The following is a 26137-nucleotide window of genomic DNA, read 5'->3' on the forward strand; positions in this document are numbered from 1 at the left end:
GGTGGTGGTGGGGGGGGGGGGGGGGGGGGGGGTTTCATGTGTGGCAGGGTGGTGATGGGAATGGATGAAGGTATCAAGTATAAATATGTACATGGGTACATATGTTTATGTATATGTATGTATATGTATACAGTGAAATGTATAGGTATGTATATGTGCATGTGTGGGCATTAATGTATATACATGTGTATGTGGGTAGGGTGGGCCATTCTTTCATCTGTTTCCTTGCGCTACCTTGCTAATGCGGGAGATCAGCAACTAAGTATAATAAAAAAAAATAATGTATATCTCTGATGCCTGTTCCCTCCTCAATGGGATGGTCATAGCAATAAAGTCCCCATAACTAGTGGTCTCCAGTGCCTCACACTTAACAGGCTACTGGCAGAGGGCAACCCTAGTGCAGTATTTCCTCAGGCTCCAACCTAATGTTCGTATTGACTTCTTTTACCTAATGCTCCCACCTAACGTTCCTACCAACTACTTCTGCCTAATGCTCCTGCCTGAATGTTTTTACCTACAACTACTCTCTATTGCTCTTACTGTTTTGCCAAAAGGTAGGGCTAGTGCATAACACTTAACACGGGAAAATCTAGAGTTATGAAGAACAAGCTGTGGGAGTTGTGTTGTCATGTGCTGTGTATGACAATAATAGATTGTATGTTTGTGGACAAATAAGAAACAAAGATTGAATAGTAATTTCATGGGAATCAGCAAAAAATGCCTTGTACTCAGGTGACCTTCTGAAACTTCAGTAATGGGGTACAGCATGGCAAGCTAACAGGTTTCACACCACAACTCAAGTAATATTCATTAGCTGATGCTATTCCATAGGCCTTTATGTAAGATTAAAGACACCAGACATTAACCTTAAGGTCTCATGATGAGTGATGTACGAGCCAAGATACCACAACGAGAGCTTAAGGGAAAACCTTAACATTTCACATAAACCTCTGAAGCAAAGCTAGAAAATTCAATCAAGGAAGGAACCAAAGGATTTTTCAATACATCCCAATCTTCCAAAATTTTAAACTTATGGATCTAAGCAGGTAAAACCATACTAACAACATTTACAACTGTGGGAGAAAAATTCCCCAATCAAGAGCCTACAACAAAAACTGATGACAGCGTCCTCGGTAGCATAACTTGTTAAATGTAGTAATACATATATGCTGACACACTATCTAACTTTGGATGAGGAGTAACCAGTGAAACCATTATGCTTAAAGCCATGGTACAAGAACCAATGATGTAAGTAACAAAAGTTGATGAAGGCAGGGCAATGCCATTAATCTCTGATACATTTTGTGAGGACTGCCATCCCAGAGTGTTATAACCCACAGGGATGATTGCATCAAGTAATTTAAACATTCTCAAAACAATATCACATGTTATTTACTGTTATTTCAGTTCAGTGAAAGGGATGTCTTACTTGAGTGGATTAAGCAGGAAAAGCATAACAAACACCTAAGAAAATTTTTGATTGAACCAGGGCATGTGAAGCATCTGGGGTAAACCATGGAAAGTTCTGTGGGGCCTGGATGTGGAAAAGGAGCTGTGGTTTTGGTGCATTATACATGACAGCTAGAGACTGAGTGTGAACGAATGTGGCCTTTGTTGTCTTTTCCTAGCACTACCTCGTGCACATGCGGGGGGAGGGGGTTGTTATTTCATGTGTGGCAGGGTGGCGATGGGAATGAATAAAGGCAGACAGTATGAATTATGTACATGTGTATATATGTATATGTCTGTGTGTGTAGATATATGTATACGTTGAGATGTATAGGTATGTGTATCTGTGTGTGTGGATATGTATGTATATACATGTGTATATGGGTGGGTTGGGCCATTCTTTCGTCTGTTTCCTTGCGCTACCTCGCTAACGCGGGAGACAGCGACAAAGCAAAATATAAATATAAATAAATGTATATATGTATATGTCTGTGTGTGTATATATATGTATACATTGAGATGTATGGGTATTTATTTTGCGTGTGTGGACATGTATGTATATACATGTGTATGTGGGTGGGTTGGGCCATTCTTTCATCTGTTTCTTTGCGCTACCTCACTAACGTGGGAGACAGCGACAAAGTAAAGTAAATTAATTGCCGTTTTCCTGCATCAGCGAGGTAGCGCAAAGAAACAGGAGAAGAAAAGGCCCAACCATCCACATCCACATATATTACATAAACACCCATACATGCACATATGCATATATACACATGTACATAATTCATATTTGCTGCTTTCATCCATTCCTGTCATCACCCCACCACACATGAAATAGCATTCCCCCCTCCAGCGAGGTAGCGCCAAGAAAAGACAAAAAAGGCAACACTCACTCACATTCAGTCTCCAGCTGTCATGTGTAATGCACCAAAACCACGGCTCCCTTTCCACATCCAGGCCCCATAGACCTTTCCATGGCTTACCCCAGATGCTTCAAATGTCCTGGTTCAATCCAATGACAGGATGTCGACCAAGGTATACCACATTGTTCCAATTCACTCTATTCCTTGCACACCTTTCACCCTCCTGTATGTTCAGGCCCCGATTGCTCAAATCTTTTTCACTCCATCCTTCCACCTCCAATCTGGTCTCCCACTTCTTGTTCCCTCCACCTCCTACATATATCCTCTTTGTTAATCCTTCCTTGCTCATTCTCTCTAAGTGTCCAGACCATTTCAACACACCCTTTTCTGCTCTCTCAACAACTCTTTTTATTCCCACACATCTCTCCCCACATATTGTCCTCAAACATTTCATTTCCAACACATCCACCACCCTCCACACAACCCCCATATGTAGCCCATGCCTCGCAACCATATAACATTGTTGGAACCACTATTGCTTCAAACACCCATTTTTGCTCCGAGATAACATTTTCACCTTCCACACATTCCTCAACACTTCCAGAACCTTCATCCCCCCACCCCCACCCTGTGACTCACTTCCACTTCCATGGTTCCATCCGCTGCTAAGTACATTCCCAGATATCTAAAACACTTCACTTCCTCCAGTTTCTCTTCATTCAAACTTACCTCCCAAAATTAACTTGTCCCTCAGCCCTACCGAACCTAATAACCATGCTCTTATTCACATTTACTCTCAACTTTCTTCTTTCACACATTTTACCTAACTTAGTCACCAACTTCTGCAGTTTCTTACATGAATCAGCCACCAGGCTGTATCATCAGTGAACAACAACCGACTCACTTCCCAAGCTCTCTCACCCACAACAGACTCTCTCCAAAACTCTTGCATTCACCTCCCTAACCACCCAATCCATAAACAAATTAAACAACCATGGAGACATCATACACCCCTGCCACAAACAAACATTCACTGGGAACCAATCACTTCTCCCTTCCTACTCATACACATGCCTTAAATCCTTGGTAAAAACTTTTCACTGCCTCTAGCACCTTACCTCCCACACCATATACTTTTAAAACCTTCCACAAAGCATCTCTCTCACCCCCATCATATGCCTTGTCCAGATCTATAAATGCTACATATAAATCCATCTGTTTTTCACATACATTCTTCAAAGCAAACACCTGATCCACACACTGTCTACCATTTCTGAAACCACACTGCTCTTCCCCAATCTGATGCTCTGTACATGCCTTCACCCTCTCAATCAATACCTTCCCAAATAATTTCCCAGGAATACTCAACAAACATATGCCTCTGTAATTTGAATACTCACATTTATCCCCTTTGCCTTTGTACAATGGCACTATGCAAGCATTCCACCAATCCGCAGGCACTTAACCATGATCCACACATACATTGAATATCCTTACCAATCCATCAACAACACAGTCACCCCCATTCTGAATAAATTCCACAGCAATACCATCCAATGCTGGCTTTCATCTTCTGCAAAGCCTTCACTACCTCTTCTCTGTTTACCAAACTATTCTCCCTGACCCTTTCACTCCACACACCACCCCGACCAAAACCCCCTATATCTGCTACTCTATCGTGAAACACATTCAACAAACCTTCAAAATACTCACTCCATCTCCTTCTCACTTCATCACTACATGTTATTACCTTTTACCCCCTTCAACGATGTTCTCATTAGTTCTCTTGTCTTACACACGTTATTTACCTCCTTCCAAACATCTTTTTATCCTCCCTAAAATTCAATGATACTCCCTCACCCCTACTCTCATTTGCTCTCTTTTTCACTTCTTGCACTTTTCTCTTGACCTCCTGCCACTTTCTTTCATTCATCTCCCAGTCATTTCCACTACTTCCCTGCAAAAATTGTCCAAATGCCTCTCTCTTCTCTTTCACTAACAATCTTACTTCTTCATCCCACCACTCACTACCCTTTCTAATCTGCTCACCTCCCACCTTTCTCATGCTACATGCATCTTTTGTGCAAGCCATCACTGCTTCCCTAAATACATCCCATTCCTCCCCCACTCCACCTTTCGTCATTTACCCTCACCTTTTGCCATTCTACACTCAATCACTCCTATTACTTCCTCACACAAGTCTCCTTTCCAAGCTCACTTACTCTCACCACTTTCTTCTCCCTAACATTCTCTCTTCTTTTCTGAAAACTTCTACAAATCTTCACCTTCGCCTCCACAAGATAGTGATCAGACAAACCTCCAACTACCCCGCTCGGCTCATTTACATCCAAAAGTCTCTCTTTGACATGCCTATCAATTAACACGTAACCCAATAATGCCCTCTGACCATCTCTCCTACTCACATACAAATACTTATGTACTTCTCTCTTTTTAAACCAGGTATTCCCATTCAACAGTCCTTTTTAAGCACACAAATCTACAAGCTCTTCACCATTTCCATTTCCAACACTGAACACCCTATGTACACCAATTATACCCTCGACTGCCACATTATTCACCTTCGTATTCAAATTGTCCATCACTATAACCTGGTCTCGTGCATCAAAGCTGCTAACACACTCACGCAGCTGCTCCCAAAACACTTGCCTCTCATGATCTTTTTTCTCATGACCCACATCAATCTAGAATTTACCTTAACAATAAATGCCCCAAATTACCAAATAACCAATTAACTTTAACACAAAACAAACTACATGTATATACATTTATTTATTTATTCATTCATTTTACTTTGTTGCTGTCTCCCGTGTTAGCGAGGTAGAGCAAGGAAACAGACGAAAGAATGGCCCAACCCAACCACATACACATGTATATACATACACATCCACACACGCAAATATACATACCTATACATCTCAATGTATACATTTATATACACACACAGACATATACATATATACACATGTACATAATTCATACTTTCTGCCTTTATTCATTCCCATCGCCACCCCACCACACATGAAAATGACAACTCCCTTCCCCGCATGTGCGCAAGGTAGCGTTAGGAAAAGACAACAAAGACCACATTCGTTCACACTCAGTTTCTAGCTGTCATGTAATAATGCACTGAAACCACAGCTCCCTTTCCACATCCAGGCCCCACAGAACTTTCCATGGTTTACCCCAGACGCTTCACATGCCTTGCTTCAATCCATTGACAGTACATCGACCCCGGTATACCACATCATTCCAATTCACTCTATTCCTTGCACGCCTTTCACCCTCCTGCATGTTCAGGCCCCGATCACTCAAAATCTTTTTCACTCCATCTTTCCACCTCCAATTTGGTCTCCCACTTCTCCTCGTTCCCTCCACCTCTGACACATATATCCTCTTGGTCAATCTTTCCTCACTCATTCTCTCCATGTGACCAAACCATTTCAAAACACTCTCTTCTGCTCTCTCAACCACACTCTTTTTGTTACCACACATTTCTCTTACCCTATTATTACTTACTCGATCAAACCACCTCACACCACATATTGTCCTCAAACATCTCATTTCCAGCACATCCACCTTCCTCCGCACACCTCTATCTATAGCCCACGCCTCGCAACCATATAACATTGTTGGAACCACTATTTCTTCAAACATACCTATTTTTGCTTTCCGAGATAATGTTCTCGACTTCCACACATTCTTCAACATAATGTAGACTAGAAAATATATGATGTTTGAAACCAATAAAGTCTTAGACGCTAAGTGTGAATTACATGTTTTTATTTTTCATACCTAAAAGTAAAGAATGGGAGGTAATTTGGAAAGCAGTGTTAGAATGTGCATGAAAAGTGTTAGGAAAGTACAAGAAAGGAAGTGGGCAAGTGAGAAAGGGTAGTGACTGGTGGGATAAGAGAGTAAAGTTGCTAGTGAAAGAGAAAAGAAAGGTTACAGGATACAGGGAAGATGTGCGAATGATTGCCAATGTACAAGCAACAGTGACAGGAGATCAAGTAGAAAGTACAGGGGCTGAAAAAGAAGGCAAATGAGACTTTGAATAAGCAACTATCAGCTAACTTATGGAAGAATAAGATGTTTTGAAAGTTGGTGAACAGAGTTAGAAACAAAAGAATAAATGTAAACATTGTTGAAAGGGGGCACGGGGAAGTCATGACAGGCAGTGATGAAGTGAAGATACGGAGTGAATATTTTAAAGGATTGCTGAGTGCACTTGATAATAGGGTGGCCAATGTAGGGTGCTTGGGTCAGAGAGGTATATGAAGTGAAAAGAGCCAAGGATAGAGGATTGGTGAACAGGGAAGTGTTGAAAGCATGGCATAAGATGAAATGTGGCAAGGTGGCTGGAGTTGATTGCACTACAGTTGAATTTCTTAAGAAAGGGAGTGACTGTGCCACTGACTGGTTAGTAGGGATTTTCAATGTACTTATGGATCATGGATAAGTGCCTGAAGATTGGAGTGCCACTGCATAAAGGCAAGGGGAACAAGGTGAGTGTTGGAATTGCATATGTATAAGTTTGCTGAATACAGTTGGTAAGTTGCACAAAATATCAGACTGGAGAGGAAAAGGCTCAGGTGTTTACATTAAAAAATATGTGTAAGAAATACTTAGAGAAACAGCAGGATTTGTATGTGGCATTTTTGAATCTATAAAAAGCATATTACAGAGCTGATGGAGATGCAATGTGGAACATGTTAAGAATATATGGTGTGGGAGGAAAGCTTTTAGAAGCAGTGGGGAGTTTTTATTTAGACATTGAGGCATGTAAATTAGTAAGCAGAAAGGAGGGAGTGTTACAGGTGAAATTGGGTCTGCAGCAGGAGCATGCAGATAGGGTGATGAATGCAAGGGTCTGATAGAAAGGGACAGTTGAGTGAATGAGAAGCTGCAGTAGTTGGTGTCTGAGTTTAGGAGAGTGTATTGAGAGATGAAGCCGAGGATAAATGTGAATAAAATTCTCCCCTCCTGATTTACTTTTCTAAAAGAAGGGAGTCAAGTGAGGATTTTCCCCTCTAGGGCTCATTCATCTGTTCTTAACCTTGCTAACAGGGGAAATGGCAAATATGTATGAAAAGAGAAAGGTTATTTCATCCATGGGGATAGAGGAGAAAGAATACTTCTCAGGTATTCCCTGTTTGTTGTAGAAAGCAACTAAAAGGTGTGAGAACAAAAGCTAAGTGAGGAATTTCCCCTCTAGGGCTCAGTCATCTGTCCTTGACACTATCTCACTAACACTGGAAATGGTGAATATGTATGGGGAAAAAAAAGGAAGGTTATCTAATAATGCAAAGGGACAACTTAGTTGGGGTTTGAGTCTGATTGAAGAAAATTTGGAGGAAGTGGAATGTTTTACCTACCTGGGAGTGAATATGGCAGTGAATGGAACCATGGAAGTGGAAATGAGTCACAGGATGGGTGAGATGGCAATAGTTCAAGGAGCACTAAAGAATGTGTGGAAAGAGGTCATGATCTGCAAAGGCAAAAATGGGTACGTTTGAAGGTTTAGCAGTTTCGACAGTATTGTATGGATGTAAAGCATGGACTACAAATGAAAATGTGCAGAGGAGTGTAGAGTTGGAAATGAAATGTTTGAAGATATTGTGTGGTGTGAGGTGGTTTGATCAAGTAAGTAATATATGGGGAAAAGAAATGCTTGGTAATAAAAACAGAGTGGTGTTCAAGAAAGCTGAAGAGGGTATGCTGAAATGGTCTGGACATGTGGAGAGAAAGAGAAGAGAGGTTGACAATGAACAGAGATGTGTCAGAAGTGGAGGGGACAAAAAGCAGGGGAAGACCAAACTGGATAAAGAAGGATGGAGTAAAAACGATTTTGAATAGTTGAGGCCTGAACATGCAGGAGGATGAAAGGCATGCATAGGAGAGAGTGAACTGGAGCAACATGGTATACAAGGGGCAATGTGCTGTCAGTGACCGAACCAATGCATGTGAAGCAGCTGGGAGAAACCATGGGGTTGGTAGGGCCTGGTTGTGGATAGGTGGCTGTGGTTTAGGTGGATTACACATGGCAGTTAGAGAGGGTATGTGTGAATGAAGAGCCTTTTCTTTGTCTGTTCCCAGCGCTACCTTTCCAACATATGAAACTGCGAACAAGCATGAAAGAAAGAAAAGATGTGTGTATTTACCATTTTTTACTGTACAGAGAGGGAGGTTTACCCTACAGGGGGGCCCTTCTCTTAATCCATACAAACATATGGTAATGGATTTTGTTAAGCTCTTCCTCAATCAAAAGAAAAGGGAAAGGTTTTAAATGAAAAAGAATACATACTTTGGTGGAGGGAGGGAACGAAGGAGTGGGTCACCATCAGGAATGCTGGAAGGGGCAGTCATGTCCCTGCTTTCCCCTACTAACTGCTGCAGCAGTCTTGTTGCCACCAGGTCATACCCTACACAAGAAAATTACAATAACATTAATACTTCATGACCACTGGTCAACAAGCTAGGCAATAATTCTTATCCTATATGCAAACTGTGATGTAATGGCTGGCATCCCTAACCATGATGCATTTATGGACTGAGTTTAGAAGCAGTTAATTCCCATTTCAATAAAGAAACGAAGTTGTTGTTGAAAGGTAATAGTTTCTTATCAAAAGTTTGTCATCTTTGTCCCCCTCATTGCCATATATGTATGGACTTATTAAAACACATAAACAAAATTTTCCAGCAAGACCTCTAAGGAGTTCAGTATGCTCCATCACATATAAATTGTCAAAATGGTTAGTTTCTTTATTAAGCCCTTTAGTGGGTATCAAATTCTAATATCATGAACAATGTAGATGTAGTCAACAAACTTAACAATATCAATGTCAATTTTGATTTCAAACTAGTTAGCTTTGATGTTTCCTCACTTTTCGCAAAAGTTCCAGTGATGACCTTTTAGAATATTTGTTTGATGTCTTGGATGATATTCATTTACCTGTTTCAAAGTCTGTTTTTATTAAACTGATAAAACTGTGTATAAAAGACTGTGTACTTCAATTCAATGGAGACTATTATGCTAAAAAATTTGGTATGGCAATGGGTAACCCTCTTTCACCTGTACTACTAAGTAATCTTTATATGGAATTTTTTTAAACAAAATAACTAAAGGATATCTTACCTTCTAATGCAATTTGGTTTAGGTATGTAGATGATGTTCTTTGTGTTTGGCTAACAAATGAAAATTTACAAATATTTCAACCCTTACTTAACAATTTAGTACCTTCCATCAAATTGACTGTAGAAAATGCACACAATGATATGTTACCATTTTTAGATTGCATGATCCATAAGCAAAGAAACAAATTTAAGTTTAGCATATACAGAAAACCTACCACTGTATGCTCATATATCCATTATTACTCATCTCAACATGACAGTTAAATTATCATCATTTCAATCTATGTTCCTTAGGGCATTACGTATTTGCAGTCCAGAGTTTATTGATGAGTTTGAGAAGATATATTCTATTGGATCTAAGTTAAAGTACCCTAGATCTTTCATTGATAAATCCCTTAAGTTAGCAAAGAAATCGTTTTATAGAGTTGAGCCCAAACCTCCCACTGACACCAAGAACATTTTAGTTCTCCCTTTAAATAATAATTTTACTTTACTTCCCATGTTGCTTAAATCCTTTGATGTAAATGTTGCCTTCAGCAACAATAATACTATAAACAATATCTTAATCAGGAATTCACCAGAAAATTCTCCTGGATGCATCTATAAAGTGCCATGTAGAAATTGTGAAAAGTTTTATGTTGGGCAGACTGATAAGGATCTTTCTGTTAGACTTAAGCAACATGAATATAGTATAAGAACAGGACAAGAATCAAACGCCTTGTTTAATCACGTTAAAAACTATGATCATTGTACTGACTGGAGTAATGCCATCTCAGTTATTAACTCTAACTCTATTACCATGAGAAATATCATTGAATCTTCTATTATAAAATATATAAAGAATTATAATCTTAATATTAGTGATTGTTTATATAAATCAGATAACTTTATTGTTGATAAAATTTGTGAAATGATAAGTTTATGAACGCTCATTGTCTGTCTTGGACAATCACATGTTTACCAAATGGCGTCCTAGCTTTGTCTCTTCGATGTATATCAACTACCTGTTATATTTCTCTCTTGTGTCTTGATTATTACACGAAAGTGCACTTGGGAACTTATCGTGTTTCATTTTCCCCATGGACTCATAGGAATATATATAGGGGAGAAAGAATACTTCCCACGCATTCCTCACGTGTCGTAGAAGGCGACTAAAGGGGACGGGAGCGGGGGGCTATAAATCCTCCCCTCCTTGTATTTTAACTTTCTAAATGGGGAAACAGAAGAAGTCACGTGGGGAGTGCTCATCCTCCTCGAAGGCTCAGATTGGGGTCTCTAAATGTGTGTGGATGTAACCAAGATGAGAAAAAGGGAGAGATTGGTAGTATGTTTGAGGAAAGGAACCTGGATGTTTTGGCTCGGTTGGAAACGAAGCTCAAGGGAAAAGGGGAAGAGTGGTTTGGGAATGTCTTGGGAGTAAAGTCAGGGGTTAGTGAGAGGACAAGAGCAAGGGAAGGAGTAGGAATACTCCTGAAACAGGAGTGTGGAAGTATGTGATAGAGTGTAAGAAAGTAAACTCTAGATTGATATGGGTAAAACTGAAAGTGGATGGAGAGAGATGGGTGATTATTGTTGCATATGCACCTGGGCATGAGAAGAAAGATCATGAGAGGCAAGTGTTTTGGGAGCAACTGAGTGAGTGTATAGTAGTTTTGATGCACAAGACCGGGTTATAGTGATGGGTGATTTGAATGCAAAGGTGAGTAATGTGCCAGCTGAGGGAATAATTGGTGTACATGATGTGTTCAGTGTTGTAAATGGAAATGGTGAAGAGCTTGTAGATTTATGTGCTGAAAAAGGACTGGTGATTGGGAATACCTGGTTTAAAAAGAGAGATATACATAAGTATACGTATGTAAGTAGGAGAGATGGCGCCAGAGAGTGTTGCTAGATTCCATGTTAATTGATAGGTGCGCGAGAGAGACTTTTGGATGTTAATGTGCTGAGAGGTGCAACTGAAGGGATGTCAGATCATTATCTTGTGAAGGCAAAGGTGAAGATTTGTAGAGGTTTTCAGAAAAGAGAGAATGTTGGGGTGAAGAGAGTGGAAGACTAAGTGACCTTGGGAAGGAGACTTGTGTGAGGAAGTACCACGAGAGACTAAGTACAGAATGGAAAAAGGTGAGAACAAAAGATGTAAGGGAAGTGGGGGAGGAATGGGATACATTTAGGGAAGCAGTAATGGCTTGTGCAAAAGATACTTGTGGCATGAGAAGCGTGGGAAGTGGGCAGATTAGAAAGGGTAGTGAGTGGTGGGATGAAGACGTAAGATTATTAGTGAAAGAGAAGAGAGAGGCATTTGGACGATTTTTGCAAGGATATAATGCAAGTGAGTGGGAGATGTATAAAAGAAAGGCAAGAGGTCAAAAGAAAGGTGCAAGAGGCGAAAAAGAGGGCAAATGAGAGTTGGGTGAGAGCATCATTAAATTTTAGGGAGAACAAAAAGATGTTTTGGAAGGAGGTAAAGTGCGAAAGAAAAGGGAACAAATGGGAACATCAGTGAAGGGGGCTAATGAGGAGGTGATAACAAGTGGTGGTGATGTGAGAAGGAGATGGATTGAGTATTTTGAAGGTTTGTTGAATGTGTTTGATGATAGAGTGGCAGATATAGGGTGTTTTGGTCGAGTTGGTGTGCAAAGTGAGAGGGTTAGGGAGAATGATTTGGTAAACAGAGAAGAGGTAGTAGAAGCTTTGTGGAAGATGAAAGCCGGCAAGGCAGTGGGTTTGGATGGTATTGCAGTGGAATTTATTAAAAAAGGGGGTGACTGTATTGTTGACTGGTTGGTAAGGTTATTTAATGTATGTATGACTCATGGTGAGGTGCCTGAGGACTGGCGGAATGCTTGCATAGTGGAACTGTACAAAGGCAAAGGGGATAAGAGTGAGTGCTCAAATTACAGAGGTATAAGTTTGATGAGTATTCCTGGGAAATTATATGGGAGGGTATTGATTGAGAAGGTGAAGGCATGTACAGAGCATCAGATTGGGGAAGAACAGTGTGCTTTCAGAAGTGGTAGAGGACGCGTTGATCAGGTGGTTGCTTTGAAGAATGTATGCGATAAATACTTAGAAAAGCAAGTGGATTTGTATGTAACATTTATGGCTCTGGAGAAGGCATATGATAGAGTTAATAGAGATGCTCTGTGGAAGGTATTAAGAATATATGGTGTGGGAGGTAAGTTGCTAGAAGCTGTGAAAAGTTTTTATCGAGGATGTAAGGCACGTGTACAGATAGGAAGAAAGGAAAGCGATTGGTTCCTGGTGAATGTTGGTTTGCGGCAGGGGTGTGTGATGTCTCCATGGTTGTTTAATTTGTTTATGGATGGAGTTGGTCGGGAGGTGAATGCAAGAAGTTTGGAGAGAGGGGCAAGTATGCAGTCTGTTGTGGATGAGAGGGCTTGGGAAGTGAGCCAGTTGTTGTTCACTGATGATACAGCGCTGGTGGCTGATTCGGGTGAGAAACTGCAGAAGTTAGTGACTGAGTTTGGTAAAGTGTGTGAAAGAAGAAAGCTGAGAGTAAATGTGAATAAGATCAAGGTTTTTAGGTACAGTAGGGTTGAGGGACAAGTAAATTGGGAGGTAAGTTTGAATGGAGAAAAACTGGAGGAAGTGTAGTGTTTTAGATAATTGGGAGTGGATTTGGCAATGGATGGAACCATGGAAGCAGAAGTGAGTCACAAGGTGGGAGAGGGGGCGAAGGTCCTGCGAGCGTTGAAGAATGTGTGGAAGGCGAGAACATTATCTCGGAGAGGAAAAATGAGTATGCTTGAAGAAAAAGTTGTTCCAACAATGTTATATGGTTGTGAGGCAAGGACTATAGATAGGGTTGTGCGGAGGAGGGTGGATGTGTTGGAAATGAGATGTTTGAGGACAATATGTAGTGTGAGGTGGTTTGATCAAGTAAGTAATGAAAGGGTAAGAGATGTGTGGTAATAGAAAGAGTGTGGTTGAAATGGTTTGGTCATATGGAGAGACAGTGTGAGGAAAGATTGACAAAGAGGATATATGTGTCAGAGGTGGAGGGAACGAGGAGAAGTGGGAGACCAAATTGGAGGTGGAAGGATGGAGTGAAAAGGATTTTGAGCAATTGGGTGCCTGAACATACAGGAGGGTGAAAGGTGTGCAAGGAAAAGAGTGAATTGGAACGATGTGGTATATCAGGGTCGACTTGCTATCAATGGATTGAACCAGGGCATGTGAAGCGTCTGGGGTAAACCATGGAAAGTTTTGTGGGGCCTGGATGTGGAAAGGGAGCTGTAGTTTCGGTGCATTACACATGACAGCTAGAGACTGAGTGTGAACGAATGTGGCCTTTGTTATCTTTTCCTTGTGCTACCTAGCATGCATGTGGGGGTAGAGGGTGCCATTTCATGTGTGGCAGGGTGGTGGCAGGAATGGATGAATGCAGCATGTATGAATATGTACATGTGTATATATGTATATGTCTGTGTATGTATATGTATGTATACATTGAAATGTATAAGTATGTATATGTGTGTGTGTGTGTGTGGGCGTTAATGTATATACATGCGTATGTGGGCGGGTTGGGCAATTCTTTCTTCTGTTTCCTTGCGCTACCTCGCTAATGCGGGAGACAGCGACAGAGTATAATAATAATTATGAATAATAACATATTATTTATTTGTTTATCACACTTAAATGCCGTCTCCCACATTAGCAAGGTAGTGCAAGGAAACAGATGAAGAACAGGCCAACCCACCCAAATACACACTTATAGACATAATCGCCCACACACGCATGTATACATACATGTGCATTTCAACACATACAATCATAAACATACACAGACATATACACATATAAACATGTACATATCCATACTTGCTGCCTTCATCCATTCCCATCACCACCCTGCCACACACGACATAGTATTCCCCATTTCCATGAGATATCACATACACAAGACCTCTGAAACTGGCCTTTGACCCTGGACCTCAGAAAGCTAACAAGCATACAACTTGGTACGCAGTATCTGTGATATAAGCCTAATCAGTCTCATTAACATGGGATATTTTACATATAAAAACTGGAATGCACAAACAGATGCACACAAGGATATACATACTCAGCAGTAACAACGGGCAAAATCGCTAAACAATACTCATGTACGATCTGCCAAAGGTCATCAAAAAAGCTATGTTTACATGGTACAGAGTTAAGGTATATAACACCAGGCATACTACAATACTAATATGCATACATTCACTACAATATTGTACAGCATGTACTCAAGCTAGACCAGAAAACACTAACTACAACAAAGTATTGCAATGATTATCTACAAAAAATACATTATGGAAACACACAACCAAACTAAAAACCTCTAAAAAACTATTGATTTTGTTCCTGTCAGTCAGTATATGAGTATGAATCATGTTCTTAAAACATTGTAAGATTGTTGCACAAAATGTCAGTGTAAGAAGTTAAATAAAACCTCTCAGTGAATAACATCTTACAGAAAGGGCACTGCTTTGATCAAAATGAGATTACTGGAGTAAATATCAATGGGTTAAGCTGATAATGTCAACAATCTCCCAGCTACATTACCCACACTAACCTCCAATGGACTTAAATATGACTGTTAAGCTGCCATCTAAATGCTAAAAACTAAGATACATATCAGTATGCATAATGCAACATCAACATACACACCTTTTCAATATATCCATCCTGAAGAATCATACAATAGATATATATCAAAATGACTGCAGTAAACAACCGATATCACTGATCTATGGCTTTCACTCCCCCTGCATCATAGGGTGCCAAGAATCCTCGGGTTTCCGCCTGACTCTACTATCAATGAGAGGAAGGGCTCAGACACTAGTAGTACTGGCCCCACCCACAATCTTTCCCTTTCTGATAGACCTTCCCCTTTTTACTTTTCATTTTACAAACCTATGTGGTCTCTCTCTTGTAACTTTTCTTCTGTTGAACAAATATGTTCTCACTAGCTCCTTTTTCGTATCCAGTTGTAATCTCCACTCACAATTCTGGTTCAAAGGTGGTGTTTGTGCTTAATCTAACATTGACACACCTATTGCACACCTCAAGGACCTTGAGTTCCTAAACTTTGATGTTATGTGGCTCAAGGTATGTCACTCAAATACCAAAATTTTCCTCTATTTTGCCTATCGCTTTCCTAATTCTACAAATTTTATATCTTTCTTCAACTACCTAAACTCCTGCCATGATACTGTAGCACCTAAAATTTTAACCCATGAGCTGAGATACTCTACTTTCAGATTTTCAATGTTCACCACAGGGAGTGGTTGAATTCCTTCCATATAGATGGTGGGGGAATGAAGATCTACTGTTCACAATTCATAATGATCTAGAGCATATTATCTCCTAACTTATATTCCTGACCACTGTCACACTCTTCTAATTTTATGGATCTGTTTTTCACATCTAATCCATCCTGATGTATCAACACAACCTCACCCCTAATTGGTTCATCTAATCACACTTTCATAAATGTATCCTTCCAGTAACACCTAAGCTTAAATACCAGCACCTCAACAAAGCTGACTGGAAAACTCATGAACCTTCTTTTCTAACTTTCCTTGGATAAATTACTATTTCTTCTATGGTGATGCTTCTATCTATCTATCAACCTATCTATCTATCAGAAACTCCCTCAAAGGGGTGGCTACATAAAAAGAGTATCCATAACAGTTAAATTCCAGCTAATGCTTCTGTCTCTGCCAAATGCATAGCAGAGGTTATTGTTGTAGGAATGGAAGCATTTATCCCTACTTCCTCCAAGAAGACTCATTCTTCCAATCAAAGGTTCAACCATTCCTGTAATGAGGCAATTCAAGCAATGGATCAGACATATCAGGCTTGAAAAAACTCTCCTTCCCATTCAGCATTTATCACTTCTTGTAATCACTGCATATTATCCATGAGGCAAAGCATTCCTTTACTCAAGGGAAGTGCAATAATCTCACTTCATTACCCATGGATAGGTCTTTCTCTTCTTTAGCTGAGGGCATCACTATCAACTTCTGTTGCTCTAGCCTTTATTTCACTTTTCTGTTCTGATGGTACTATAGCTGTTTCTCCATAGACAAAGCAACTCCATTTGGTTCCCATTTCTTGTCTAACACTCCTTTGGATGACTCTAACATTCCTTCACCCCCTGATGTTCCTCTTACTAATTCTATGCCCCTCCCTGTACATGTTGAACCTCATTAATCTGGCAAGCTTGGGACCTGGCAATTACCAGACCACAGAAAATGCCAGAAAACAGAAATTGACACCTAAGGGAACCCCATATGTAAATATATGCCTAATCCCTAGCCTTACCAGCTCATTCCACATACATATTGCTGTGTTATCAAACATAGAACAAAGCTTAAAATGAGGTTTTCATTGTTACATCAGAAGGACCCCCAGATGGAGACTCCGCAATGTCTTGGGTAAGGGTTTTTTGCGGCATATGACGCCAATACAAGGCAGATTCATTAGCATTATACACTTGTTCTGGGACTAAGTTTTCCACTGCCACTAAGTGTACAAATTCATCCACAAGCTTTGTCCCAGCTTTGTGATGAGTAGTTAATGTAACAAATGACCATAGTTTGGTAGCTGGCTTTGGTAGACTCTTGTTACTATTGTTGTTTTATTGTTATTGTCAAGGCAGTGCAGTCAGCCAGTGCTGCATCAGTCCTAGCCAGGCAGCTGGCTCGTGCACTCTCGCTTGCCGTGTACAAATTGCTGTTGTTTGTTTAATCAAGAATTATGTCGATACTTTTAATACAATCTTATACTACAAGCTTCCATGTCAACACTATGCTTTTCACCGTACACACTATGTTATGAAATTCCACATCTCCACTTAAAGTTGTGTAACCATCCATGTGAATATTCTCAGTCATAGTCTAGCTTCAGTTCTCTATTAATAACTGGTTTGCTCAATAGGCATCTCCCCAGAAATGCTAGCACCTTCATTATGCGGGAGCTTAAAACACTTTATAAGTGCACTGTCTAATTCTGTACTCCTGGTACCTTTCAAAGTTTTCCAAAACTAAACTTTGCTGGCTTTCATTTTCAGCCAAAAACTGAATATAAGAAATTAACAGGACCGTTAATTAGCTTGGCTGCAGTGTAAACAGATTTTGGCACTTTTGTGCTGCTAAAAGTGCCACCCTGGTGGCAGATCCACAAAATAGTGGCAGAAAATTCAAAACATGCTGGACCATGAGAGTTGATGGACCTCAGACTGCCGGATTATAGAGGTACAATCTGTAATTTCTTTTAGGACTGTCCGGAAAGCACCTCTCTCTCTCTCTCTCTGAACACAAGCAAGGTTTATAGTCCTGATGGCATCCATACCTATGTTTTGATAGTGTGTGCCTCTGAATTTGCACCTGTGCTTACTCGTATTTTCCATTTCTGTTACAAAAACAGAAATTTTCCTTCTTCAAAGCATGCATTGGCACATCCCATTTCTAAGTAGGGTGACTGTTCAAACTCATCAAAATATTGTCCTGTTGCTTTGACATCTACCATTTCCAAAGTATTTGAATTGCTCCACAACTCCCATATCCTCAGACATCTTGAATAACAGTCTTTTCTCTTGATCACCAGTAAGGCTTCTGTAAATTGAGATCCTCTGGTGACATTCTTTCCTATCTTACTAATGTCTGGTCATCATCCCTGAAAGATTTTGGGGAATGCTATGCAGTTGCCCTTGTCATATCTAAAGATTCTGACAGGTTTTGGCATCATTCTAAGCTCTTTTCTTTTGGCTTCCCTACCACACTTTGCTCCCTCATGTCTAGCTTCCTCTCAAGCTGATCTACCTCCATGATTATTGATAGATCAACCTCCCCCTTTCTCCATCAACAGCAGTGTCCCTTAAGGTTCTGTCCCGTCCCATACCCTTTTGCTCTTTTTTATTGATAACTTCCTTTTTTCTCTGTCCTGTCCTCTACCCTTTTCTCCTTTCTATCAATGACTCCTTTCTTCCACAAAGAACCACATGCACTCACATGCTGATGACTCACCACTGCATTAATCCACATCCTTCAATTCTACTCCTTCTTCGCTCACTTATTCTGCATCTCGTCTTGACACAATTCGCAAAATAAACTCAGACAGGATATCTCAGAGGGGTATATGAGATTTGGTTAATGCCTCCAAAACCCAGTTTGTAACTATCTCTTTATTGAAAGTTCCTCACAACTTTCCTCTCTCCTTTGATGGTTCGGTAATTTCACCTCCTGACTCGATAAACTTACTTTGTATTGCTGTAACATCCCTTCTTTCTTGGAAATTCCATATTAGAGAAATAGCTACATCTGCCTCTAAGAAATTGAAAGTCCTGTTTAGATGCTGAAATTTCTTTTATTCTGAACAGTTGCTTCATTTATACAACAGATTGAGCTGTCCTTGTATGGAGTGCTGCTCACACATCTGGGGTGGTTCTAGCTCTGCATTCTTACTTAATAGAGTTGAGTCAAAAGCAGTATAACTTATAAAGTCTCCCAGGCTAACTTCAAAACTTGACCTGATTGCCCTATGCTGCAATGCTGGTTCACTCTCCCTCTTCTATAGGTATTTCTTTCTTTTTTTGCTCCCAAGTGCTGGCTGCTTGTATGCCTCCACCACTAGGTAACCCAATGGTGTTTTGGAAGGAGGTAAATAAAGTGCATAAGACAAAGGAACAAATGAGAACATCAGTGAAGGGGGCTAATGGGGAGGTGATAACAAGTTGTGGTGATGTGAGAAGGAGATGGAGTGAGTATTTTGAAGGTTTGTTGAATGTGTTTGATGATAGAGTGACAGATATAGGGTGTTTTGGTCGAGGTAGTGTGCAAAGTGAGAGGGTTAGGGAGAATGATTTGGTAAACAGAGAAGAGGTAGTAAAAGCTTTGCGGAAGATGAAAGCTGGCACGGCAGCAGGTTTGGATGGTATTGCAGTGGAATTTATCAAAACAGGGGGTGACTGTATTGTTGACTGGTTGGTAAGGCTGTTTAATGTATGTATGACTCATAATGAGGTGCCTGAGGATTGGTGGAATGCTTACATAGTGCCACTGTACAAAGGCAAAGGGGATAAAAGTGAGTGCTCAAATTACAGAGGTATAAGTTTGTTGAGTATTCCTGGGAAATTATATGGGAGGGTATTGATTGAGAGGGTGAAGGCATGTACAGAACATCAGATTGGGGAAGAGCAGTGTGGTTTCAGAAGTGGTAGAGTATATGTGGATCAGGTGTTTGCTTTGAAGAATGTATGTGAGAAATACTTAAAAAAGCAAATGGATTTGTACATAGCATTTATGGATCTGGAGAAGATATATGACAGAGTTGATAGAGATGCTCTGTGGAAGGTATTAAGAATATATGGTGTGGGAGGCAAGTTGTTAGAAAGCAGTGAAAAATTTTCATTGAGGATGTAAGGCATGTGTACGTGTAGGAAGAGAGGAAAGTGATTGGTTCTCAGTGAATGTTGGTTTGCGGCAGGGGTGTGTGATGTCTCCATGGTTGTTTAATTTGTTTATGGATGGGGTTGTTAGGGAGGTGAATGCAAGAGTTTTGGAAAGAGGGGCAAGTGTGCAGTCTGTTGTGGATGAGAGAGCTTGGGAAGTGAGTCAGTTGTTGTTCGCTGATGATACAGCGCTGGTGGCTGATTCGGGTGAGAAACTGCAGAAGCTGGTGACTGAGTTTGGTAAAGTGTGTGAAAGATGAAAGCTGAGAGTAAATGTGAATGATAGCAAGGTTATTAGGCACAGTAGGGTTGAGGGACAAGTCAATTGGGAGGTAAGTTTGAATGGAGAAAAACTGGAGGATGTGGAGTGTTTTAGATATCTGGGAGTGGATTTGGCAGCGGATGGAACCATGGAAGTGGAAGTGAGTCATAGGGCGAGGGAGGGGGCGAAAGTGCTGAGAGAGCTGAAAAATGTGTGGCAGTCGAGAACGTTATCTCGGAAAGCAAAAATGGGTATGTTTGAAGGAATAGTGGTTCCAACGATGTTATATGGTTGCGAGGCGTGGGGTGTGGATAGAGTTGTGTGGAGGAGAGTGGATGTGCTGGAAATGAGATGTCTGAGGACAATATGTGGTGTGAGGTGGTTTGATCAAGTAAGTAATGAAAGGGTAAGAGAGATGTGTGGTAATAAAAAGAGTGTGATTGAGAGAGCAGAAGAGGGTGTTTTGAAATGGTTTGGTCACATGGAGAAAATGAGTGAGGAAAGATTGACAAAGAGGATATGTGTGTCAGAGGTGGAGGGAACGAGGAGAAGTGGGAGACCAAATTGGAGTTGGAAAGATGGAGTGAAAAAGATTTTGAGTGATCGGGGCCTGAACATGCAGGAGGGTGAAAGGTGTGCAAGGAATAGAGTGAATTGGAATGATGTGGTATACCAGGGTCAACATGCTGTCAATACATTGAGCCAGGGCACGTGAAGCGTCTGGGATAAACCATGGAAAGTTTTGTGGGGCCTGGATGTGGAAAGGGAGCTGTGGTTTCGGTGCATTGTACTTGACAGCTAGAGACTGAGTGTGAACGAATGTGGCCTTTGTTGTCTTTTCCTAGCGCTACCTTGCGCACATGCAGGGGGAGAGGGTTGTCATTTCATGTGTGGCGGGGTTGCAACAGGGATGAATAAGGGCAGAGAGTATGAATTATGTACATGTGTATATATGTATATGTCTGTGTGTGTATATATATGTACAAGTTGAGATGTTTAAGTATGTATACGTGCGTGTGTGAACGTGTATGTATATACATGTGTCTGTGGGTGGGTAGGGCCATTCTTTCATCTGTTTCCTTGCGCTACCTTGCTAACGCGGGATACAGCGACAAAGTATGTTAAATAAATAATATAAATGTCTGTGTATGTATATGTATGTATACGTTGAAATGTATAGGTATGTATATGTGCGTGTGTGGATGTGTATGTATATACAAGTGTATATGTGTGGGTTGGGTCATTTTTCGTCTGTTTCCTTGTGCTACCTCGCAAACGCGGCAGACAGCGACAAAGCATAATAAAAAAATAATAAATATAATAATAACTTGGCAAGCTGCTGCATGAAATGATTACTATATGGACATTGGCAACTCATGGATTTAATTGCCATTTCTTTCCCTATGCCTTGAGGCTTCGGGACTCTCTACCCTCCCATCCCTTTTCCAATAACTATAACTTGGCACATTTCAAATGACAGGTTTTTCACTTCCAAATTTGTAAATGCTTACCCTTGTATCCTCTTTTTCACTTTGTTAGATGTTTTTGTCCACCTGCAGCCTAATGTAAGTGTTCTGAGAATGTTTCATGAAGGATAGGCTAAGCTATGATGTTCAGTACGTTAGATGTACAGTTTTAAATGTATTTTTGACTTGGGCTTCTTGGAACACAACCCCATTGTAAGTTGAGGAGCATCTATATACACAAACACATATACTTAGCCTGAGCTAGATACCCATTTTACCAGGCAACTCCTCAGGGTGGATGAACAGATGGGTTGACTGAGAACTGACTGCCACAACTAAGACCCAAACCTATAAACTCAACCCTGGATGGCACTGAATGCAACATGGTCAGGAATACTATCTGCTACACCATGGAGGTCCATTCAAAAATATATTCTTCAGGCAATTTCAGTAGTGACTGCCTAATACATCTGACAATTGTATCCTGGCGAAAAAACTATTATGTAATAGCGTGTCTTCTACACGAGTTCATTTAACTCTTTTTTATCACTATCAACCCACTGACTGTGGCTACTCTAGATGTTAGTGTACCCTCACTGCAGCAATTTTCAATAAATTTAAAAATCATTCTATTCATTGTTTTGGCTTGCCATTCAAACAAAAAGATTTTTTAATCTGAAAAAAGAATTATACATACATCAGTGCACTTACATGCTACTCAGGTGCATGGTGAAATTATGAAATTAATAAAAGAGTTCAGGTTGCAACATTACCAGACTTATGAGGTGTTCCCCTAACAGCATTATACTTACACATCTCTGATGCCCATTCCCTCTGGGAACTCCCTCAAAGGGCTGGCCATAGCAAAAGAGTCTCGACAACTGATGAACTCCAGTGCTGCTTATTAGCCTTTACTGCCTCACCCTCAAAAGGCCACCAGCAGGAGAGAACCCTGGCACAGTGTTTTGAGAGGCTCCTAACTAATGTTCCTATCAACTACTCCCAAATATGTCTACCTTATGTTTCTGCCTGATGTTCTAACAGACTACTTCTACCTAATATTCCCACCTAATGTTCATTCCTACTACTTCTACCCAATGTTTCTACCTGATGCTCCAGTCTAATGTTCCCATTTACAACTATCTATAGCTCAGACCATTTCACCAAATGGCAGGGCTAGTACATAGTGCTCACCACAGAAAAATCTAGAGTTACAAAGAATGAGCAGTGTGATATATGACAAGGTGAAATTGTATGTTTGGGGACAGAATGCAAGTAGTTCACATGTGGGAGAAGCAGAATAGAAAAGACAGCTACCTAAGTCTGGGGAGTGCAAATTGACAACCACTGAAGTGTTCAGATACCTAGGTGGGTAGTACAGGTAATATGCTCATGGTTAGAAGCTGCTTACCAAATAATACCATCCAATATGTTTCCTTATCTATATAAATCTCTATACTTAAGTATATAAATCTACAGCCATAATCCATATACATTTAGCTAGTTACTGAGAATCAGAATTGAAAAAAATATTGACAAAAGATGAGGAAACACTAAGATGCTAGTACAATCACTGCTCTCTGACTCAATGCTCAGTTGTTAACCATGCTCAGGATTTTTAAATGCCTCAGACTTTATATGGCATACTCTCGGTCAACTGCCAGAGGTATCCCAGGGGTACTGTTTACAGCATATCAGTGTCAATAGGTTAATGTTGATTGTATATGTGGGCTTAAATATTGCAGGAGTACAATATTTCCATTCAACTGTGTGCCTGTGTATATCAAGTTATATCATCAAGCTAAGCACCTGTTACAACCTAGAAATGCCATGAAATACTGACCTTTGTGGGCTTCATGAGAAGAAAGTCGATGAGGGCTTACACTGGCCCGCCTTGGCAGCATTTTCTCAGGTGCTCTTGAGGGTGCTGATGAATGTGTTCCTGAGGGTGCTTGTTTAGGTGTCCCTGAAGCTTTCATCATGCACACATGCTGAATATCTCCCTCACTCGTAGGAGAAGTCACTGGCAGTAAGTGACGGTGAAACACACATATTACTTGATAAACCAAAAGGAGCACACATTAAATACAAACCAAAACAGAATACAGATAAAGAACAGAACACAAAAGAATAGCATAGTTTACCTAATTAACGATAAACTAAGAATACTGATGAAAAATGACCAAAGTTCCATGCACCTTTTAATATGAAAAGAGGCATCTCTTACATGGTTTACAATTCTTGAATCTTGTTACAAGCTGTCCAGAAAAACCTTACACCAATCATATAATGAAACTAAAGCATAATCATTAACACCAATTATGTATGGAAGCTAAAGCATAATCGTAACTATAATGTGTTCTGGAGAGACACATGAAAAATTCAACTCAAAGCAGTTGGTACTATAATCATTTGCTAGCCTTCATTCCCTAACCTCCCAACAATAACGTCATAATGACTTATAATATGTCTTGCAGAGAAGCATGAAAATTCCAGTGAAAAGCAATAACAATCATTCACTAAACCTTTATTCATATCTTCCCACCAGTGATGTCATACTGACCCTCTGTCTTAGCAGCACACTGCTGACCACTAAGCTTTTCTCTCTCCTTGTCGATCAGTGACTGTCCACCTATGGTCACTGACTGGACTTATTCATAATGTGTTTTGACTATTGCAATAGGAAAATTTAAGATACAACTAAATTCATTCATCTTTTGTTGTGATCTTGCCTTGCTGGTAGCAAATAATGAGAGCTTGATTTTTAGGTTGTGCAAGTCTTGTGGAAAAAGTGATATGACTAGGGGTTATAGCACTAGTGCAGCATTGCTAGTAAGAAAATTATCCTGTCCTGACATCATCAGTACATGCACTGCTAAAAGGATTATGGGTAAACAGTATCTCTACTTTCTAAGTATTTCTTTTTCTATTCTTTTAATTCTCTCGGTCATCCTGTTTTTCCTTACCTTCCACTTTGTCCCTTATGGCAAATACTCTTACTTCTCTGACTCACAACCTTCTGACAAGGAAGATAATATCAGGCCCATACCCAATGGGATGTTGGAGGGGTCAAGTCACCCCTCCTCACCTGACAGAAAGGTCCACTTTTGTCACCATAGTTATAACTTTTGATATGCTATATAACATCATTAATAAATAAACACTTACATCTTTGAAATCTTCAAAACTAGCTATTTGCAGCAAATCGAAAAATCAATAACCCTGCAAAATGACTCCATCAATATGCAAAAGATGATTGGACTGAGAAGTGTCACTCACTTAAGTGCTTAAGTTGGCAGAACTATGATGATTTCACCAACAAGTTTAAGTTCAGCTCTGTGTGATCTATTTCAGTGACTCTTAACCAGGGGAAAATTTCCCCCAGAGAACAAGGGGGGAAATGAAAGGACCCAATCTTTTATGTTTTTTATTATTTTTTACAGAGCACTGTAAGATAATCATATTATTCTTGAATATGATTTTTTTAATATGAAATTAAAAATTTAAGTTATTTTTTACTGCTAACTTACCATTATATCTGTTTCTGATTTAGTTAGAACTATGACATGCATTTTCTAAGTGAGGTAGGATACAGTGTCCTTGACCTCATAAAATGGGATAATAGAGGTAAAAAGGTTAAGAGCCACAGATCTATACCAAGTTCCCTATATCATGGGCTGTTTGCCCCTTAGTCACAACATGGGGAGCTATGTCCATCTGACCATAATATCCTCATAATTATAGTGACATCTTTCCTATTTTTCTCCAAGGCACACAGTACAAATACAAAGTTTATTTTGTGACAAGAGATATCTAACAAAGCTATGGAAGCAGCACTATTAGGGTTAAAACCAAACTCTATTTTGTGAGCAACTTATGTCCAATGCTGACAGTTTTTAACTGGTATAAATTAGCTCTTTAAAATTCTTCCAAAACCGTTTCATCAAAATCTTTTGTTAAAAATACTGCAAATTTTTTTTTGTGTGTATTCAGTCCATGCCTGGACTGAATTTTAGCAACCTACATGTGTATGGGGTAGAAAAGTATGACAGCAACAGCCCCTAAGCCAGGAAGGGAAACCTGACAATCACTGTAGTGCTGGATGACTGTGCTGCCATTACAAACCTCCTCTTCACCAACGTCCTGCCTAATCAGACACTGCCTGCTAACACATATAGTATTTCACTGATGTAAAGTAACAAGAAAACTCAGCACATACCAGCAGCAGTGATGGGCTGATTCGTGCACTCTGTAATGCCTTACAGTGGAAGTATAACAAAGTTCTACATTTCACTAACTGGGGAGAGGTACTCTATTCATTGCATTGAAAATAAAAAATCCTTAGTTTCTGTCTTTTCCATCTGCACTAAGAAGTGCTATGAAGAGGTTAAAGAGACAAACTGGCTACTTTTCATACTTGAATTGAATCTGAGTAAGGTGCACAAAAGTTCAATAAGCTATCTGTAATGTACCTTAGACCTAA

General features: G+C 40.1%; 1 protein-coding gene across 6 annotated transcripts in view; it reads right to left on the bottom strand.

Moving 5' to 3' along the window:
- Window positions 1–26137, bottom strand: part of LOC139754601 (lisH domain-containing protein ARMC9-like) — a 164696-nt gene that overhangs the window by 11781 nt on the left and 126778 nt on the right. For 5 of the 6 annotated variants that reach the window (XM_071672025.1, XM_071672028.1, XM_071672026.1 and 2 more), the window contains 2 exons: window positions 23498–23710; window positions 8638–8755 (listed from right to left, as the gene is read on the bottom strand). In XM_071672025.1, the coding sequence (XP_071528126.1) occupies window positions 8638–8755; window positions 23498–23710 (331 nt within the window). The remainder of the gene's footprint in view (window positions 1–8637; window positions 8756–23497; window positions 23711–26137) is intronic. The other variant, XM_071672029.1, reaches the window with a different exon arrangement.

Source organism: Panulirus ornatus, chromosome 17, assembly GCF_036320965.1.
Source record: "Panulirus ornatus isolate Po-2019 chromosome 17, ASM3632096v1, whole genome shotgun sequence".
NCBI classification, from domain to species: Eukaryota; Metazoa; Arthropoda; class Malacostraca; order Decapoda; family Palinuridae; genus Panulirus; species Panulirus ornatus.